At 33.0% G+C, this 19,849-nt stretch overlaps 2 protein-coding genes across 11 annotated transcripts in view; one reads left to right on the top strand and one right to left on the bottom strand.

Moving 5' to 3' along the window:
- Positions 1–14,304, top strand: part of LOC132033220 (uncharacterized) — a 77,187-nt gene extending 62,883 nt beyond the window's left edge. The window contains exons 2-11 of one of the 10 annotated variants that reach the window (XM_059423120.1): positions 7,256–7,313; positions 7,468–7,539; positions 8,422–8,496; positions 8,924–9,007; positions 9,395–9,509; positions 12,204–12,257; positions 12,333–12,466; positions 12,829–12,870; positions 12,955–13,035; positions 13,839–14,304. In XM_059423120.1, the coding sequence (XP_059279103.1) occupies positions 7,287–7,313; positions 7,468–7,539; positions 8,422–8,496; positions 8,924–9,007; positions 9,395–9,509; positions 12,204–12,257; positions 12,333–12,466; positions 12,829–12,870; positions 12,955–13,035; positions 13,839–13,910 (756 nt within the window). In that variant the 5' untranslated portion in view covers positions 7,256–7,286 and the 3' untranslated portion in view covers positions 13,911–14,304. Of the gene's footprint in view, positions 1–7,169; positions 7,314–7,467; positions 7,540–8,421; positions 8,497–8,923; positions 9,008–9,394; positions 9,510–12,187; positions 12,258–12,332; positions 12,467–12,828; positions 12,871–12,954; positions 13,036–13,838 lie in introns of those variants that run through there. The other 9 variants (XM_059423119.1, XM_059423123.1, XM_059423122.1 and 6 more) reach the window with 9 other exon arrangements.
- A 606-nt stretch (positions 14,305–14,910) lies between these two features.
- On the bottom strand, positions 14,911–16,145 carry LOC132035293 (protein RADIALIS-like 3). The gene is made up of 2 exons (XM_059425568.1): positions 15,809–16,145; positions 14,911–15,202 (listed from the first exon to the last, which is right to left on the bottom strand). The coding sequence occupies exons 1-2, from the start codon at positions 16,060–16,062 to the stop codon at positions 15,178–15,180; spliced, it is 279 nt and encodes a 92-aa protein (XP_059281551.1). The 5' UTR covers positions 16,063–16,145; the 3' UTR covers positions 14,911–15,177.
- Between the last annotated feature and the right edge of the window lie 3,704 nt (positions 16,146–19,849).

Consider the following 19,849-nt stretch of genomic DNA (forward strand, 5'->3'; position numbering starts at 1 on the left):
TGAGCTACTCTCGACTCACCATATTCGAGAGGTGGTGGGATCGGATAGATGGAAGCACGTGAACAAGTTGAGACTCACCATATTCAAATTGCGGTGGGACCGAATATATGTGATTCTTTCGCTCTTAACCATAAGTCTAGAGTTCGAATTTTGAAATGAAGAAACCTCTAGTTATAAGGAGCGATTACCTTTTTTATGAATCTTATTCAGCGTATATTTGAATTAATTAAATCAGTGAATAATAAATGAAGTGAGCTAAAGATAGAACAAAAGGTCTAAAAGATTTATGTGATTGACAGATCTTGGTTGAGTTGTTTGAATGTTTGTATTGTGATATAAATTAAATTTTGTTATGTTATACATTGTCGGGCTGTTACTAGTAATAAATTTGTTTTATCTTATTTTCAGGACAGCCAAGATGCTTCCTATTGACAGAGGGGATGTAACATTTGACCATGACATCTGGCACCTTTAATAATATGAATATGAATACAGAAAAATAAAAATGAAGTATCTGGTACATGTCCAACATGCTGATTTTGTCACCAAATATTCTTTCATTAATGATGTTGGATTAATAATAACATATAATTTTCTTATCTACGGGTTGTACTAGAATCCACTGAACAAATATGTTACGTTACTATCAAATATTTATTATGTATCCATTATTTCTCGAACTGAATATAATATTAAAATTCTATACGTACGCTTATTAAAGAAGTTTTGAACCTCCGAAAAGGTAAACATTTGAAGGTTTGAAATGTCTAACAAGTATTTGAAAAAGAAAATGATGTTAAACACGGATCTTTTATCTTTGAAAGATTTGCCATTGATTGACTACAGATAAAGTGGTTTAGAAGTTTCTATTTTAATCAATCAAAGAGAAAGGTCAATATTTAATCTGTCCAGAAACTAAAAAAATCAAAATCAATTTATGAACTCCGTTAATAGTGTGAGTATGTATTTATACTATTGTCAAATTTCTTTATAACAACATCAATTGTCCGGATTATTTTTTGATTATGAAGTATATTATTTAATAATAATAATATGACATGAAAAATCGGTTCCAAATAAAAGTTTATAAACTTATAGTGAAATATTATTATAAAGGATAACTGTTATAGAGAAGTTTGACCGGATATAATGTACATAAGTATTAGTCCTAAAACTAACAAGCATTATTCATAAGCTAGATTGACTTTTAAGAGTCAAATATGAACAAATAATAATATGGGACCGCCATAAGGGTAGACCATATCTTAAGAGATTACTATACAGACTTAATTGCTTCTAGAATGCATCACATCATGTCATTTCTCTCTTACCCTAACCTAATGTAGTGGTATATTAATTATCACTATAAATTATTAATAAGACTACCTTGTTTTAAGAGATATTATAAGTTATTCACTTTACTTCTACGACGCAACCAACGTGATTTTTATCTTACGCTAATGTAGGGTTATATTAGTTATCACTATAAATTATTAATAAGACTACCTACTTTTAAGAGATATTCTAAATTATTTACTTTACTTCTGTGACGCAACCAACGAGGAAATAAATTAATGAACATTTTTTTTTTATCTTACAAAATGGAGTAAACTTGTACTAATATTATTACGGAGTTGAGATAATCAAATTATGTCCCATTTCTTACAGTAAAGTAGACTTAGAATTATCTCTTACACTAGTGTTGAAAGAATTTATTGCCTAATAATATATGTTTTCCTTTAGTTTAAAAATGATAAGCTTTAAAAGTAAAATATCTGTAATTATGGGACGACAAGAGGGATACAAAATTAAAAACTTTTGGTGCTATTTGTTGTCTAGGCATGGCATACTTTTGTCTAGTCAACTTCGAATTAAACACCTCTCAAAACCAAATTAAACTTATCCGCATTTGGTATCTATATTATTAACCCAATAGATGAACAACATATATTTGCAAATAAAATTTTAGCACTTAATTATGATCAACTTATATGCATTCCATCTCTTAAATCACTTAAATATAATAAATTTATATAATTTTGATATAAAAGTTCGGTATGAGTAAATACTGCCACCCCTTCATAAGCTTGTGAAGGATTAAAAAAAAAAGAACACGTATTTGTCAAAGATTGCAACTTTGATTAGTCAATATCTTGACGATCCTTCGACAATAACATTCAAAACACTACCGTTGGAACTAACAAGTTGTTGTAGTCATTTTTCAAAACGCTACCCTTGGAACTAATTTGACTCCTTTTTTTTTTTTTTTTGGTTAATTGATAAATAATTAGTAGTACTTAAATTAAATCTTTCATAAGCTGCATGACTTGAATTAGAAAGCAAAAAAAATTTCATTTCTTTGAGTATAACTTTCCAAATTATATCAAATATATATTAATCCTCTTTTTCTAGAAAGTCTGCATACGTTTTGAGTGTCTCTCTCCAATATCATGGTTTTATGTCTTAAGCAAGTACTCTAATAGGGTTCTACCTAAAACAATGGATTTTAAAGTTGTTGTTGTTGTTTTTTTTTTTTTTTTTTTTTTTTTTTTTTTTTATCATTCTTTAATAGTTGAGCCCTTGAAGGCGACGAGATATATCTTTTTCATAGTTGAGGGAGAGAATGGATCAAAATAAATGGACATTGAGGAAGATGTTACACATGACATCCTGCAATTAATTGTTGGCTTGAGCTCGAAGCTACTCTTTGCAACATTGATACGTCAAGTTTCAAAAATGATAATTCAGTGCGTATGCGGGTCTAGGACAGGGGCGGCTCAAGAACATTGGAGGCCTAAAATCGAACTTTATTAAGAGGCCTTAACCTTTACAAAGAAATTCATATTAAGTAATTTAATTCAGGCATTATAGTTGACATATGTGGATCTTGATAAATAAGAAAAAATTAATGTACCACTATGAGGTAAATATATATATATATATAAAGCACATTCAAATCTATTTTTTTTTTATTTTATAAAAATTAGAATAACTGAACTTGATTCTAGAAGTTTAAAACCTGATATTAGAATAAATTTTAGTATCTCAATTTGTTTGTTGTCATGCGTGAGAACTTCAGAAAGAATGAAAAGAAAATAATTTAATTTATTCATTGTCCTTCATCTCTTGTTTTTAAGAGAAAGAAAAGAGAATATAAATTATAAGTTTAATTATGAGAATAAAATTAATATTACAATACAAATTAGCTATTAGTCACCATCAATCACACTGGCAAATAATTCTCTATCTTTTCTTATGAAGATCTTATACTCTTTTACCATAATATTTACATAATTTTTTTTGAAGAAAACTACCATGCATAGAAATAACCTATTATATATTAATATTAATTAAAATGGGGGCTTCAAGCACTTGCTGCAGTTGCTTGGTCCTTGAGCTGGCACTGGTTTAGGATTTAATCTTTATGAGTTCTACAATAATCCCAAGTTAAAATAGAATAGTAATTATTTATCGTTATTTAGTGAATTTTCTTAATACAAATATATTAAGTTCAAGCTACTATCTCTATTGTAATGATGAGCACACCCTAACGTCTAATGTTTACATGCTTCCTATGATTGTTGCAGCACATGTATATGGTTACATATTCTTCTCTATCCACGAAGAACACTTTGGTTTGACGATAATGGGTGGGGATCGCTATAACTCAAGTTGTTCCTGACTCGAACTTTGAGGACAAGATTCTTATTGAGGGTGCAGATATTGTTACAAATGTGGCCATGCACAGTGGAAACCCATTTGGGGAGTTAGCAAATTACCTTTGGGACCCTGCTGGCTAAAAGAACATGTGTACTTTGTGATGATGGATATATATTAAAGAGGAAATAGTGCATTAGGGCTGATGATATGTTCTCTTTATTTTAGTTCCCTTTTTAGACCCTCTGAACCTTCCTCCCTTCTTTATTTTTGCTTTTGTTTCAATGATGAACTCCTATATTAATGTATGTGATTACACTACTTATGTCAATACAATCCTTTGTTACAGTTTACATCACATACTCTTGGAGTGCGGACCTTCAAATCTTGCACAAATGCGGGATATTCCATACGCCGAATCAGAGATGGATCTAACCTCAAAGCATTCGTTGTTGCATCCTGCATTCCATATAATTAGTTGTTCTCAAGTAAGATAGAATTAAGGAATTAATGTAGGATCTTAAGTCACAAGGCTAACCTGAATATTACTATGTAACCAACTAAATTGTAATAATGGAAAGGCCTAATGGAAAACTTGCCACTTATTTGGAACAGAGAGTTTCTGTCAGCGAGCCAATAAAGCTTTTTACTGTCATTGGTAGCATTGACCTCACTAGCTGGGATGCAGTCCAAGGTGGGACAAAACCACGATTCTAGTACTAACGACTTATGTGGTTAGTGAATAGTTTTTAAATTAAAAAAAAAATAACCATATAGTTATGAAATATTCCTTCCGTCCCATAATAAGTGTCACCTTAGCCAAAAAAATTTATCCCATAATAAGTGTCACCTTAGGAAACCAAAACATAAATTGGCTAATTTTTTCAACTCTACCCTTAGACAAAAAATGACAAGTTAAAGTAACATCTAAATGATGATTGAAAAAGCTACATAGTAAATTGGTATTGTTGAATTCTCAATGTCAAAAGGTTTACTACTTGTGCATGCTCTAATCAAGAGGAAAAAATAATTTATATTTATTATATAGGGTAATTTAGTAAGCTTCACATTACATTATTCGTTTCTTAATCTGCGTGTTGCTAAGGTGATATTTATTATGGGACGGACGGGGTATATATTTAATTTTTTTTTCTTCAATCAAACTAAAGAATAATTTATTTTCCAAAATATAAAATTTAAAAATTAACTATCCAAATGCATAATTATATATATTATACGTATATTTTGTAAACTAGATGACTGAACTAACCGTAATTGTCCCAACAAAAGTAAATTATGGGTGTAAGGTTATTTGCAATATCTCCTTCTATTTCTTTTAGGGTTAAAATCATTTTCACTCCCTAACTTTGCTTTAAAAATCAAACTCCCCCCTCAACTTTGAACAATAGTCATTCTCCCCCCTTTATCCTATGCAATGTCTATTTCGTCCTTGTTATTTTCAATCCTCCATTTATATAATACATTTTTATATAATATGTAATATTTATTTTTTTTAACTTAGGTATTTATAAATTTACTTAAGTTCATTAACATACTAAGTGGAAAAATACTTTTATGAATTTGTCACGAAATCTAGTGCTATTTTTTATAATTGTTATCTCAATTTGGAAATTTTATTACCAAAGTATAGTAGTAATATTTATAAATTATTTCTACATATGCATTAAATATATATACGTACAAGCATGTCTATGTATAATTAAATTTAACGTCTCTCTTATTCTCTATTGTCCATAAAAATAAACAAGTTTTGGTTGTAATTAATGGAATATTTCTTAAATTATAATTTAAAATTCATTTACAATATAAATAAATAATTTTTAAAAATTTGTCTCTTTTTTTTTTTTTTTGTATTAGTTGCATTAAAATATAAAGCTATTATTACATGTTATTTTCAGTTGTATAAATAGATATTAGAATTTTTATTGTTATTAATAAAAGGGAAAAGGGTCAAATATACCCCTCTACTTTATTTTATTAGTTAAATATATCCTCCATTAGTGAAAGTTAATAAAAATACCCTTGAAGTCTTCAAACTTCACACTTATGCCCCTATTTGGATCCATTCTCTCAAAAATCCCCAAACCCTCTCAAATTACCTAATTTCAAAAAAATTACCCACTTTTTTTTTTGACCGCCCTACCTGTCAAATAAATTCGCATATCATCATCATCATCATCGCCTCTAGAGAAAAGGCCTTCATTTTCTTCCATGGACTACTGAGAAAGTACTTATAGATGCAATTCTTCTCATGTGAATATAATGAAAATACATTTTAAAATATTGATCAAAGTTAAATATAGGTTTGAATCTTGAAAAAAAGTTGAGGTTAGAGAACAAACGAAAAACGTCAAATAAATTGGGACGGAGGGATTATTAGTTTGTGAACACGTCAAGCTGAATTTGATATCAGATTCTATTGCTTACATATGGCGGAAAAAGAAAAACAAAAACCTGTAGGAAATTGGAGGAGAATTGATTTGATTTGATATTCTTTCAATAAAAATTGTGCTCATATGGAAGTTTTCATTTTAATTAAAAGTCTGACCAGGTCGAAATTTCTTTTCTAATTCTGAATATTGATACTGGTGTTTTCATGTCGCATATCTAGAGCTTGATCTATTGATCGATATATTTGCTGCTATCCATCGGATTCATTCACCTAAAGAGTAAAGACTCTAATTTCGTTGTTGTCTCTTTGGCAGTCCAAGGAGGAATGCGAGTATCTTATTAGTCTTGCCAAGCCTCATATGCAAAAATCAAGTGTTGTAGATAGTGCTACTGGCAAGAGTATGGACAGCAGGTAAGCATATTATTTGCATACCGCGGGCTTGTAAATCTAGGTTGTATTACTGAGGATTATGGAGATATAACTAGAGCTTCAGATTTTATCATGTTGGTGTGTTCTTGCTTTTTTTTTTTTTCACTCTGAAGATGATGAAGCTTTGAAGGCATGATGATGATAGGCGAGGGGCGGGGTGGGTAAAAAAATGGATAATTTTTTGAAATTGGGTAATTTGAGAGAATTTGGGGATTTCCATCCAAATAGAGACATAAGTGTGAAGTTTGAAGAAGCCAGGAACATTTTTGTTAACTTTCACTAAGGAAGGATATATTTAATTAATAAAACAAAGTAGAGGGGTATATTTAACCCTTTTCCCTTAATAAAATTTATTGTTTTTATTCTGCTAATTTATTTCATTATAAAACATTATTAACTTGTATACTCAATTAATATTTCCCACTTTTTTTCACCCAAAAGATAATAGTTATTTTTTATAGGAAATTTGTTACATAGATTAAAAAAAATAAAGAATATCTTGATTTTAAAAAGTAAAAAAAGAAGAAGACAAAATTTAATGTTAGGGTAAAATAAGAATTTAAAATAGTCAATTAGAATAAAGGGGAGAGAATGACTATTGTTCAAAATTGAAAGAGAAATTTAATTTTTAAAGGAAAGTTGGGGACGTAAATGATTTTCGCCCATTTCTTTTATTATGTACGCTGAGTTGTAAAAAGCGGGTTAGGGCAATTGACTGTACTATTAATACACACCCCTTTCAAAACTGAAACACTTCATTCAGTAAATTTCCCTCCAATCGACGAAAATGGAAGCCAATGCTCCTCAGTTTAAGGTAATGCTTTCCTTTACGGTAAAAAAAATTCTTGTTGTACTTATAATGAATAATTCTATATACTTTCTCAGTTCAATTATTGAAATCCTTTTTTGCAGAGTTTGCTATTTTATTTTTTTTGGATAAAATGTTCAATTAACTCGTGTTTTTTCAGCTAATTTTGGGTTCATCATCTACCGCGCGTAGAAAAATCTTAGCTGACATGGGATACCAGTTCACAACCATGGTAAGTTTCCAATGTACGAGTCCTGGGATTAAATTTGAGATGAGTTTATCCCACGTTTGGTTGGGATAAAATCGCGGTATAACTAATTCCGGGATTGTAGTGTTATTTTATCCCTGTGGGAGGGTGGAATAATTAATCCTGGCATAACTAATCACAGGATAAGTAATCCTGAGATAACTTGTTTCCCAACCAAACTACCCCTTATTGCTGTGGATATGTATTTACAATTCAAATAGACTTAAACTTGGACCAGTTCCTGCACTAAATCATTTTAATTGACCCATGTTTAAGTGATAAATTGAGATAAAGATACTTATTAATTAGTAGCAATATTGTTAAGATGATAATGAGCTAGTGTGATGATGACATGACATGAAGAGCTTAAATGGAATAGTGAGGATTCATATAGCCAATCCCAACTTGTTTAGGCCTGAGGCGTAGTTGTTGTTATTGTTAACTTACAAAACTTTACATCCAAATTTAAGTGTCTCTACTTTCCTTTTTGGTTTGTCCCAAAAAGAGCGTCTCTTTCTATATTTAGTAAGTTGACTATTTAAACATCCTACATGGAAAGTTTAAAACCACAAGATTCAAAGGATATTTTAGTACATTACACACATCTTTAATTTAGGACCACAATATTCAAAAGTCTCTTTTTATTCGTTAAACTTTGTGCCCAGTCAAACTAAGACACTTAAATTGGGAAGGAGGGAGTATAAAGACACGTGTCATGTTTGGTGCATGCACCGGATGTTCCATTTACAATTCGTAAAGCAACCCCAAAGAGAGATTCATATAGCAACCCCAACTAGATTGAGATTGAGGTGTAGTTGAGTGATTGTTTTTTAAAATTGGTGGATTAACACGTTTCTTGTAATATAGTCTGCAGATATAGATGAGAAAGCTATTCGGAAAGAAAAGCCTGAAGATTTAGTTATGGCTCTTGCAGAGGCAAAGGTTTGTTTTCCTAAGAACTTGTGCAAGTCCAGATATCTCATAACATATTCTTGAAATGGTTTACTGCTTTGAAATTGCTATATAGAATGGTATATGGGTTAAGGCACATTGCTTATACTGTGATGCCGTTTTCTCTTGTATGTGGCGTTGGTTTCTGATGCATGAATAGCTGTTTGTAATGTGTGAAACTTCTCTTTTAGGGAATCTGTAGCCATCTCAACTGTTACTTTAATTGTGATGTTCGTGTTATTTCTAAAAGTGCTCGGTTACGTGTATTTTTGTAATGTTGTATCAGATTTTTTAGGCACATCATGCAGACTTTTCTATTTCCTGCTCTAGTTGAGTTTTCTGTTTGCATCATAGTTTAATTAAAGCCTTGGTTTGAAAATGCTTATTTTAATTCCACGTAATTGCATTTGCATATCAGGCTGACGCTATCATATCAAAATTTCGAAATACTGAAAACGTAGAGAAGGATGTCAATCCAACAATTTTGGTTGCAGCTGACACAGTATGTCTTGCCTTTTTGCCTGTTCAATCTCCCCACCCGAAGTTATTTTTCTAGCTTCTATTTGATGAGATTAAACCTGTAATATGCTATTTCTGCCAGTGCTTTTAAATGATGGTAAAGTTGTGTGCCTTTTCTTTTCTTGTATTGTTTTCCTTGCTTTTATACTCGGCACTGGGCCTTTTCTCAATTTGCTTTTCTTCTTTCAAAATGATTCGATTTCTTGTTTGGGATATTGGATGATGATTGTGATGTCCGCAAGCTTGCATAATTTCACAGATGTTTTCTTTCTTCAAAATGATAAATTGTTTATATTTATTGGACTTTGCTATATAGTCTCAAAGCATGCATCATAATTGGCATTAACCTGAATTGCTGAACTATAATCAGGCCGAAGCCATCATACCAAGGGTTTCCATTGGTGAATCCGAAGGGGATGCCGAGCCAACACTTCTAATTACCTGTGACCAAGTATACTTAATTTCTGTTCTTGTCATCATTTATGGTTAAATATCCGTTATTGGCTTACTATAATGCTTTTACTGCTACATTAGCTTTGTTTTCTTTTTGTTTTTCCACCAGCTAAATTTACTAGTTTCCTAGAGGTGTTTGGTTCCAATATAACAGCTCTGACAGAATCTTCCGTTTTGAGCATAAAGTGGTGTCTTTTTAAAGAGCTTTTCTACATAATATGATCCCTCATTCCTTGATGTGTCTGTGCCAAATTGGTGAAACTTGGATGTAGATACTCAGTACTGTTTCTTCAAAATACACTACCAAAAATATGAACCTTTATCGTATACTAACACCACACTCGTATTGGATACATACATGTTTACAACTCCATATAATATAAGCTTAGCAAGAAGACTGCCAATTACCAGTTTTTTTTTTTTTTTTTTTAAAAAGACTGCCAGTACTTTTTAGCCTAAGCAGCAGAAACCGGTTAATATGCATTTTAATACTTGGTGTGCTTCGAGAAATAAGAATCTGATTTGCCAGGGTAAGATACTGTAATTAGAATTTGCAGCTTGGCACAACCTACAGCAACATGTCTCATTTGGTATAGTTTGTTCGATGATTTAGTTGTAATTTAAATGGTTAGTTGTTGGTTCTACTCATTGCAATAGGCTTTCGTTGCTTTATGAGGGTTTAAAGCTGAGGTTATGGCAGGCTTCTTTGTGCTTTTCAAGTTGAACATGCTGATTTTACTCATTTTTAGCTAGCATTTTTTTTTCCATTAGTTTCTTCGAAAAGTCAAACAATGCATTCAACTAGCTGGTTCCACTTTGCTATTTTAGTGCTTTTGAGTTGATAACTTCACATGGTCATAAAAAGAGAAGATTAACTTGAACGAAGACACCAAAGAGTGATTATTTCAGTATTTTGGTTTTGAGGCATAAATTTGGCAATTGAAGCAGCTCTAATTTGATAAGATACTTCCGCCTCGCCTTTGATTCTCGCTAACTTATCTGAGGTCATAATTCCTCTATTATAGATGTTTCCAGTAGCATGGTACCTGCAGTCTATGTACATTATGCTATATCTTCATACATTAATCTCTTTCGGGTGATAGGACATTCTTTTTTGATAGGTAAAGCAAAATTTTTCATTCATTTCTTTAGACTTGTAATGAAAAAATCTTCTATTGATTTCTATCGCACCATGAAGGCACCAGGAGTAGTACCCTTTTGGAGTTTTTGGAGTCTATGATGATGTAAATAATTGATGAGAACTTGATCTCCTCTTCCTGTACTTCTGAAGTACCCTCTTGGTTTGTAATTAATACCTACCTTGTTAAAGAAAGGAGTCTAGGAAGTCCAATATGCTATAAATTTCATTTAAGAAATTCATCATATACCAAAACTTCAATAGATAAAGACAGCTACACTTTATAAAAGATACGGATGTTGCTTTCTCTTCGAAACATCTGTGACTTATCTCTACCCAAACTCTTCACAATTGTCTCTGATCTTTCCTCAGGTCCTTGCCAGCTTTGTATAGTCCTTGCCAGCTTTGTATACTCTCTTAAGGTTATTAGGCATCACCCACCGCACTCCGTCAAGTTCAGAAACATGCTTCAGATCATTCGTTTGTTCTCACTGGGTAGAAAGAGATCTCTGACACGCGTCATGTTTAGCTAACCATCCAATACATGATACCTTAGAATTTCACTTGGTTTCCAGATCATCCTACATGCCTGCTGTGTATACCCTTCTATATCTCCCCGTTGCATGAATTCATAACAATATCTCATGGAGAAGATACCGTCTTCCTTCAAAGTCCACTGTCCGGATTTGATTGGTGCAGAGTGTGGCCTAGTGGTCAATGAAGTGGGGGAACCATGAGGTCTCAGGTTCAAGTCCCAACCCCAATGGAGGAAAAAAATACTAGGAGATTTCTTCATATCTTCCTAAGCCTTGGTGGGTAGACCTCTGCTGGTCGGAGGTAGCAAATACCCGGTGGAATAGTTGAGGTGTGCACAAGCTGGCCAGGCAACACCGTATTTAGGAAAAAAGATCTGATTTGTGTTCAGACACATGTAATCCGAGCACCTCTACTAGAGAAGTAAGACTCCCCATTTCCCAATCCATTGTTTATTTTCTGGTTTGGACTTCTTCTCCCTTCACTACTGCATTCTGCTATAGTCCATTAGACAATATATCTATTTATCCCTTTGAGAGGGGAGCATCTTCAGTCCAGATATCCTGCGATAATCTTATTCTCCTGCCGTTTCCCACCTTAATCTTGTGCAAGATTGGAAAATCACCTATAATTGCTGATTTATTTCCAGAGACCTATATCATAAGAAGCTTGACTAGTTTATTGCACCAGTAGTCCACAACACCGTATTTGCCTTTGATCACCTCCTTCAATTCATCTTTCTCTTCATTGGATCTCCATAGCCATTTGCATAACAGACTGCTATTCTGCAAGATCATTTCTGTCATCCCTCCCCCATCTGTTTCGTGCTTTCACTTCTAAAAACTGTTTGCCACTTGATTAGGTGCATCATCTTTCCATCACTATTGCCTTTCTACAACAATTCTGGTGATGTGACATTCTAGTTTACATGTTAGGGAATTTTTCTGCTGCCCAATTGTTCTCTGTTTTCAGTCGTTTATTTTGATGTATGCGCCTTTCTATGTTAATGATCTTATCCTAACTTGAAATGATCTGGAGGTGGTGGTCTATGAAGGTGTGGTCAGGGAAAAACCATCCAGTGAAGCAGAAGCACGACAGTTCATGAAAGGTTTACCATTGCATTTATTGATTTCTTACCATACTAGTTCTGTAGTTCTGCTAGTCTTACACTGTCAACTTGCAGATTACGCTAATGGACATGCAGCAACCGTGAGTTCTGTCCTTGTTACAAACCTGGTAACAGGAAGCAGAAGAGGAGAATGGGACAAAGTAGAGGTACCACTGTTGATTTATACTCAGTACTCAATTAGCAGACAGGTCTCTACGGCTTTTTGTTCTTTCTGTTTTTCAATGGACTTGCGTCTATTTGCAATCTAAAATTGTTGCCATGCATATCATTTTAAATTTTAATAATAAAAGTCTAAACGTTCCGTGTTGATTAATGACTTCTACGTTTTGGGATAGGCTTAGTGAACACTTCACAAGGTTCCAATTCCCACAAGCTGGTCAAATTGAAGTTATACTGAGATGAGTTTTTGTGGAAAGTAAAAGTTAGTTGAGCAAAAAAGGGTCTCCCTCTTAGTTATTTGTGTACCTTAACTGCTTGAGATTTTCAGCATAGTCTCTTTTATATATTTTCACTCATCCAGGAAGAGTGATAACATTTCTTTTGGTTGCAGATCTATTTCCACGACATACCAGATCAAGTCATAGATAAACTGGTATAACTTTCAGCTGAATTGTTAGTTATTGATCATATTCAAATGATGGTTGCTGTTATCTTAAGATCTTTTTTTCCCTATCAGATTGAAGAAGGGATAGTTCTTTATGCAGCTGGTGGCTTGATAATTGAACATCCTCTCATTTTGCCTTATGTTAAGGAAGTGGTGAGTGTTACACTGCCGCTTCTCTCTAATATCATCCACCATAAGTCATAATCGTGGTGGTGTTAACAGTTGTTTGTCTGACCCTTTGTCCTTATAGAGACCTTAACTTTTATGAAGCCATTGATGCCAATGTGATAAATATATAATGATGGGACAGAATATCTTTGTGATACCTGACCAAATGAAAGAACTTCCTGATTTTTATCTAAGCCAGGATTTCTGGATTGTGGATGTTCATCCCTGATGCAAATCCAAATAAACTCTATAAATGCTTCCCAATGGTTCATGTCAAGGAAGAAGCTGATATGCTCATTAGGTCTATGGAATAGCCAATTTAGAGTTTCGAGAGGGTGTTTTTGCACAAGGCATGATTAAGCGAGAAGTGTCTTACAGCGTAGAAAAGAGATTAGTAGTGTTTTGGTTAATCGTGAAAGGAAATTGTCCTTTGTATAAAATGTACCATTAAAGATGCCTTTTGGAATTGCTTTTTCCATAAAAATGTGGGCTTTAACCATGTCAACCTTTTTTACTTGATTGTACTAAGCACTAAAAGTCCTCTAAAGAATAACAAGTACCACAACCTTGATGAAGTGCTTTTGTGACATGGTTGCCAACCACTCTAAGAGGGCATATAACTCCTTTTCTGATGGAAAAGTTTTCTGATCCTCTTTTAGTACTAAGCGGCAACTCGCAACGACATCTGATGTCAAATATTCTGCATATTTTTGTTCATTCTTTTCTTGATTCAGTATACTTTATGACTTATAACAATAATAGTTTTAAGATGATTTTCATCTGCGCAGGTTGGCTCAACTGATAGTGTGATGGGTCTTCCAAAAGCTCTCACTGAAAGACTTATAAAGGAGGTTCTCTAATATGATTATGATCCTGCTCCTACCTCATTCCTATTTCTGAATAAATTGGCGATCGATAATTTTGATGTACTGGATGTTGCATGCCAATTACCTGATAATCGGGTTTCTGCTGGTTTTGTGTTGTTGTCCGTTCAAATATCCTCAGTTTACATCTCATCGTCGTAATGGCATAATTGGTTATGTCTTATTTAATTGCATCGCGATTTGGCTAAACTTTTAATGGCTACAACCAGCTAGATATCTCCTTTAATAAGCTTCTTGGAGGAACCAATAGCATCCTCCACGACATCATAAGGAATTGACAATGGAAACTGTACGTCTATATCTTTGTTTCACTCGCTATTAACTGTGGCGTTTCATGTTAAAACTTAGATATATCCTGGCCATTTATCAACTTGATCAACTAGTCAAGGTTCTTAATTTGTTGTTTTGAATGTTCTCCTTTAATTTTAAAAAACTTGCCAGCCTGTTTAACGGTCAATGTTTTTTTGCAATAAAAGTTCTCGAGCTACGTACTTAAAAAGAGTATGACAAGTGATTTAAAGTTGTTTTTGTCGTTTGAGATCAATTTAGGTATCCTCTTCCCATAAGAATGTTGTGGAGTTGTGTCATTCTTTAGTAATTCCATAATGTAATAATGGTGTCCCCTTTAAAAGTTTTATGATATAGTCTATTATCTCTAGCTATAACAATTCATCCTCTATGAAATATTTCACTAAAATGTTTTTGGAATTGATTCTTCATGTTATGTTATATTATGTGTTCTCTATAACAATATTTCTCTACATCAGCCAAAAAATGTTCAGACAAACAACGTCATTATAAAGAGGTGAAGAGATTTTCACCGTAAGTGATCATACAACATTCCCTAGTAACAGAGACTGTTATTTAGGCAACATAAACGAAAGTTAAAATATTTTTGCTACTTAGCGATAACTGTTGATTTAGTTTTCTCTTCAATTTTAATGAGTATATTCTCCATAAGATAAAGAGGACAAACTTGTACCACGGAATCCAGTACGTATAACATTAGCACATGGAAGATTACATTTGAGTCACTTTAGGAGACGTACTTCATACATGTATAGTTTCTCAAAGGAAATTTATCCAATGAAAACCAAATTAAGATAACTAAACGTTTTGAAAAAGAAAGGCAAAATCAAGTATATCCTTCTGTTATTACTTGTTAATTTACTGCATATCATAAGTTCCATTTGCTCACATAAAATAGGCTCCTTCTGAATCACGTACTTCGATATTCTCGCTTTTATTGGAGCTTCAGATACTTCAGCCTATCAAAAAATGATAAAGACAAAGAAGAAAAAGATTTAGTTCAATCCCAACCCATTATAGAAATAAAAGAAAACTAAAAGAGGTAGCTTACAATTTATCACGTGGGTAGCGTGTTGAAATAAGTTTTTAAGTTATCAAACATAGCAAATTAAATAAGTACAATAACTTTTGGAGCTTGTATGAGTAGAGAAGAATAAGAACATGTCATAAAATGTTAGTAATAGTATTACAAATTAGCTATGATAGACTGACAGTGCGAACGGTATTTTACACTATCAGGTTATATCCGTCCATAAAAATTAATGAGATTACTATATAAGCTAAAGAATAAGTCAAGTTATCTGATACAACATGTTAAAGTACACAGAAAGTGCAAAATCTTTTTAAATTGTCAATGTACATAGTAAATCCTTTTAATCTATTGTAGTATATATGTCAGTGTAAAATCAGCGTATATAAGATAAGCTTTTGAAGAATCGGATATCCCATTGGTCATATAATCAAAATATGTTTCTGTTTTAATCTACTCAAAATGCAATGTGATGACACTGTAAAATCAGTATATATAAGTAATTGGTACGTTGTGAGATTGTTATTTAATTTACCTTTGTTCTTCCTCCATGAGATTGTAGCCTTTGCTACGACCACCATTATAATTAGGCAACGGAACATTTCCAGACTCAATGTGATTAATATCTTCAACAAGTTTTTCATAGTGCCTTTTCACTTCTTCTTCAGTTTTTCCACCAACTGCTTTGGCCAAATTACGCCACCGGTCCGGTGTGTCCCTGTCGTAAATAGCCAACGCATTCTCAAACTTCTTGTTTTGCTGGTGAGTCCATGTCGAATTGGTGGCCATATTTTGCAATAAATTTTGAAAAAAGGTATATAGTGTTAGAAGTGAAGATAAAGAAAATGTGGAGAACGTTTTGGTGTATAGAAAGTTAACATGTTTGTTCTATTTATATAGCAATGAGGAGACAGAATATGGTGGGCCGGTGAGGAGGATGCTCTTTTTCTTTCTTTTTTACCTTTCTAATTTTTTTTTTTTTTTGAGCTTGATAGTTGATATGTTGTTACAATTTACATAAACCAGGGGACATTTTGTAAAAGCCAACGTGGTTTTCTTTCCAACTAGTAGAAATTAATTTGTTAATCCTGGAAATGTGGTAGACTAATGCTGCCCTATCGAGTTCTAGAAAATGCACTACTTTTGGAGGATTCGACAGTCAATCTGTCGACATTTTTTAAGAGTCCGAGCTACATGCTTACCATCACACATAGAAGGAAATCATATATCAAAAAAACCTATAATATTCTTCGAACCCATACAAATTTAGCAAAAAATAAGGCACAATTGAAAAAAAGGGATATACATTTATTTAACGCCCTATTAGAGATTCATATGCCAAAACTATTTACAACTTTTAGCACTATTTGTCTCATTATTTTTTGTTTTGTATAATATTAGATTGAGATGAGCCTAAATAGAATAACATGATTAGTGATGATTCATGTAGACGATCCCGATTTGCTTGGATCGAGGCATGGTTAAGATTGTTATTAGCTAGAAATATTTTATTTATAGCCTAGACAGGGTTTCCTTAATCCAAGAAAAGTGGTTCCCTAACCCCATATTAAATTTTTTTCACTTTCTATCTAGATCTCAAAGTTCTGGGTTTTTCTTAGTTGTAACGTAAAATATAAATGTTCACTTCCCAATGGATGAAAAAGCAAATGGTAAAATCAATTTCCAGAGGCTGAAAAGTGGTAAAAAGAATCTTCATTTTTCCTTTTTTTCATATTTTTAAAATTATTTTGAAGATGTAGTACATATAATGAACGTTGAGAGTGAGATCAAGCTGTGTGCATGGCAAATATATGAAAAGTAGCTTTTATTCTTTTTCCTTTTTGGGACAAATCTTTAACGCGATAAGGTCTCTATTTTTCTCACTTTCTTCTTGCCTGTTTTAAACAAAATTCCATATCAGTTAGCTGGCTATGTTTTCTTTCATTTTCTTATGGAATAGAGCAGAAGAATTCCGTACAATAGCTGTGCATTTGTTTAGGTTCAGTCCAGCTAGTCCTTGACAATCTTTGTCTCGTAATCATTAATATCTTTTTTGTTTAACCATTCGATAGGAGTGACAAAATTAGACCATGTAACCCGCTGAAATTCAGTTCAATCCGTCCATTTGACAACTCTACCACTCAATATATGTGAAACATACCGGCATGAATAATCTAGATTCAAGTGGGGTAGGCCCACTGAGGAGCCGGTAAAAACCTCCTTTATTAAGAAACTTTTCATCCACATGGTTCGAAAATGAAATTTCTGGTTAAGAATAAAAGCATCCGTACCGTATAACTGCACAGGTTTAGTCTTGCTAGTCCATGATATAATCGTCGTCTCGCAATTATTAATATCCTTCTTTTGTTTGACCTATTTGGCATTCAAACCTATTAACATGAATAATTCAGATTCAAATCGGGGACTGGAGAAGCACACCCCAACAAGAAATTTTCATTCTAATTAAATTTGAATTCGAAAATTTTGGTTAAAAGTGAAAGGATCCAACTATCTACCACACCCTTTAGTGGTGCAATGATTAGTATCCTGGGTACAACATGACTTAATTAAACTGCATATATAAGCCCTTCATATCTGACAATCACATGTACTGTACTCACCTTTTTCTGTATAATTATGGTTATCGTCATATCACCTCGTCTGTTCTCAATCTTTGTCTTCTAATTGTATTATAAATTTGAAGATTATTCAAGTGTCCTCGAACATTAAAGAGTCCGGAGCCAAAATGGCTTCTTTTTACAGCCATTACACCAAAATGGCATGCCTTTTTTTTTTTTTAAACCCAAATGGGTATTTCGTGCCGTCCAACGAAATGCAACAAATTTTTGTTTTTTTTTTTTTAATTTCGTTTTTTATATTAAAAACGAAATTAAAAAAAATAAAAAAATTTGTTGCATTTCGTGCACTGTCCAACGAAATGCAACAAATTTTTGTTTTTTTTTTTTAATTTCGTTTTTAATATAAAAAACATCAGCCCTTCTTCTTATTTAACCCCTCCCCCATTAAAATACACCATAACTTGAATTTCAAGCTTTTTGTGTTCTCCTTCTTTTCTAATTGTTAAATTTTCTCTCTCAATTAGGGCTCGTATATATCTTAAAACCTAACAATAAATTGTTCGAATTAAGCGAATAGTAGTTAGTATCTCACGTTAATGACAATGGGTTCGTGCCTACTGCGTTTAACAATTAACATGCTTGCTATACAATGCAACCCATAATTAGTTTGGAATGACAAATACATATATATGCTTCAAGGCAAAGTCTCCGCTTTATAAGGCATAAGTATGCCCCCGTCGGCATAAGTTTGATAATTCGTTAACAAATTTATGCCGACGGGGGCATACTTTTAATGGGCAAACTTGTATCTTGACCCCATAACTTTGTGAAGGAATTATCAAAGTTATACGGGAATCTTGTGATAACTAAACATAACTAAAAGTCGCCTCCCAAATGGACTTTTAGTTAAACACAACTAAAAGTCTGCAGGATCCTAAGATAACTAAATATAACAAAACACCAACTAACATTCAATGCATACCTGAACAAAACACCAACTTCAATGCAAAATATGGACAATAAACCAGTAACCGACCATATGCAAAATAATCGACAGAGCACTAATTGTCAACAAAAACTACCAAGCTACATTGTTTGCTTACATATCCAAGTTTCACCAAAATAGCTAGCTTAAACATAGAAATAACGGACTACTTCATTGGAGATTTTCCTTTTCCTTTTCTTGATCTTGTTTGAACTCCAAGAGCCTTTGATCTTGTTTGGATTCTATGATTAGCACTTTGCACTTGGAGTTGTCTTTGTGTCGCTTTTGTTCCTTTCCACTTCAATCCTTTCTTGGGTTTGTATCCAATATCACGTGACCAAGGTCGAATTCATTGCCTTAGATGTGGACACCAACCTGCCGCTAGGCATTCCTTGCGCAATTTAAATTGGTTAGTGTCATAAAGTGGCTAAAAATAATAACAATGACTTAGATGATTGAGAAACACTTACATTAACACATTTGTATCCAGACTCGGTACAAATACACCCCGTCCAACAACCGCCTCTTGTACTTAGTCCCGCCCTCCCATAAGGCATAAGTATGCCCCCATCGGCATAAGTTTGATAATTCGTTAACAAATTTATGCCGATGGGGCATACTTTTAATACGGGCAAACTTGTATCTTTGGACCCTAAGATAACTTTGTGTGAAGGAATTATCAAAGTTATGCCGGACTTCAAGATAACTAAACATAACTAAAAGTCTGCCTCCCGGCGAGACTTTTAGTTAAACACAACTAAAAGTCTCGGATCCCAAGATAACTAAATATAACAAAACATCAACTAACATTCAATGCAAACACGAACAAAACACCAACTTCAATGCAAAATATGGACAATAAACCAAGAATCAAGACCATATGCAAAATAACCGGACAAAAGCAACTAATTCGTCAACAAAAACTACCAAGCTACATTGTTTGCTTACATATCCAAGTTTCACCAAAATAGCTAGCTTAAACATAGAAATAACGTACTACTTCGGGAGATTT

The sequence above is a fragment of the Lycium ferocissimum genome, chromosome 10, assembly GCF_029784015.1.
Source record: "Lycium ferocissimum isolate CSIRO_LF1 chromosome 10, AGI_CSIRO_Lferr_CH_V1, whole genome shotgun sequence".
NCBI lineage: Eukaryota > Viridiplantae > Streptophyta > Magnoliopsida > Solanales > Solanaceae > Lycium > Lycium ferocissimum.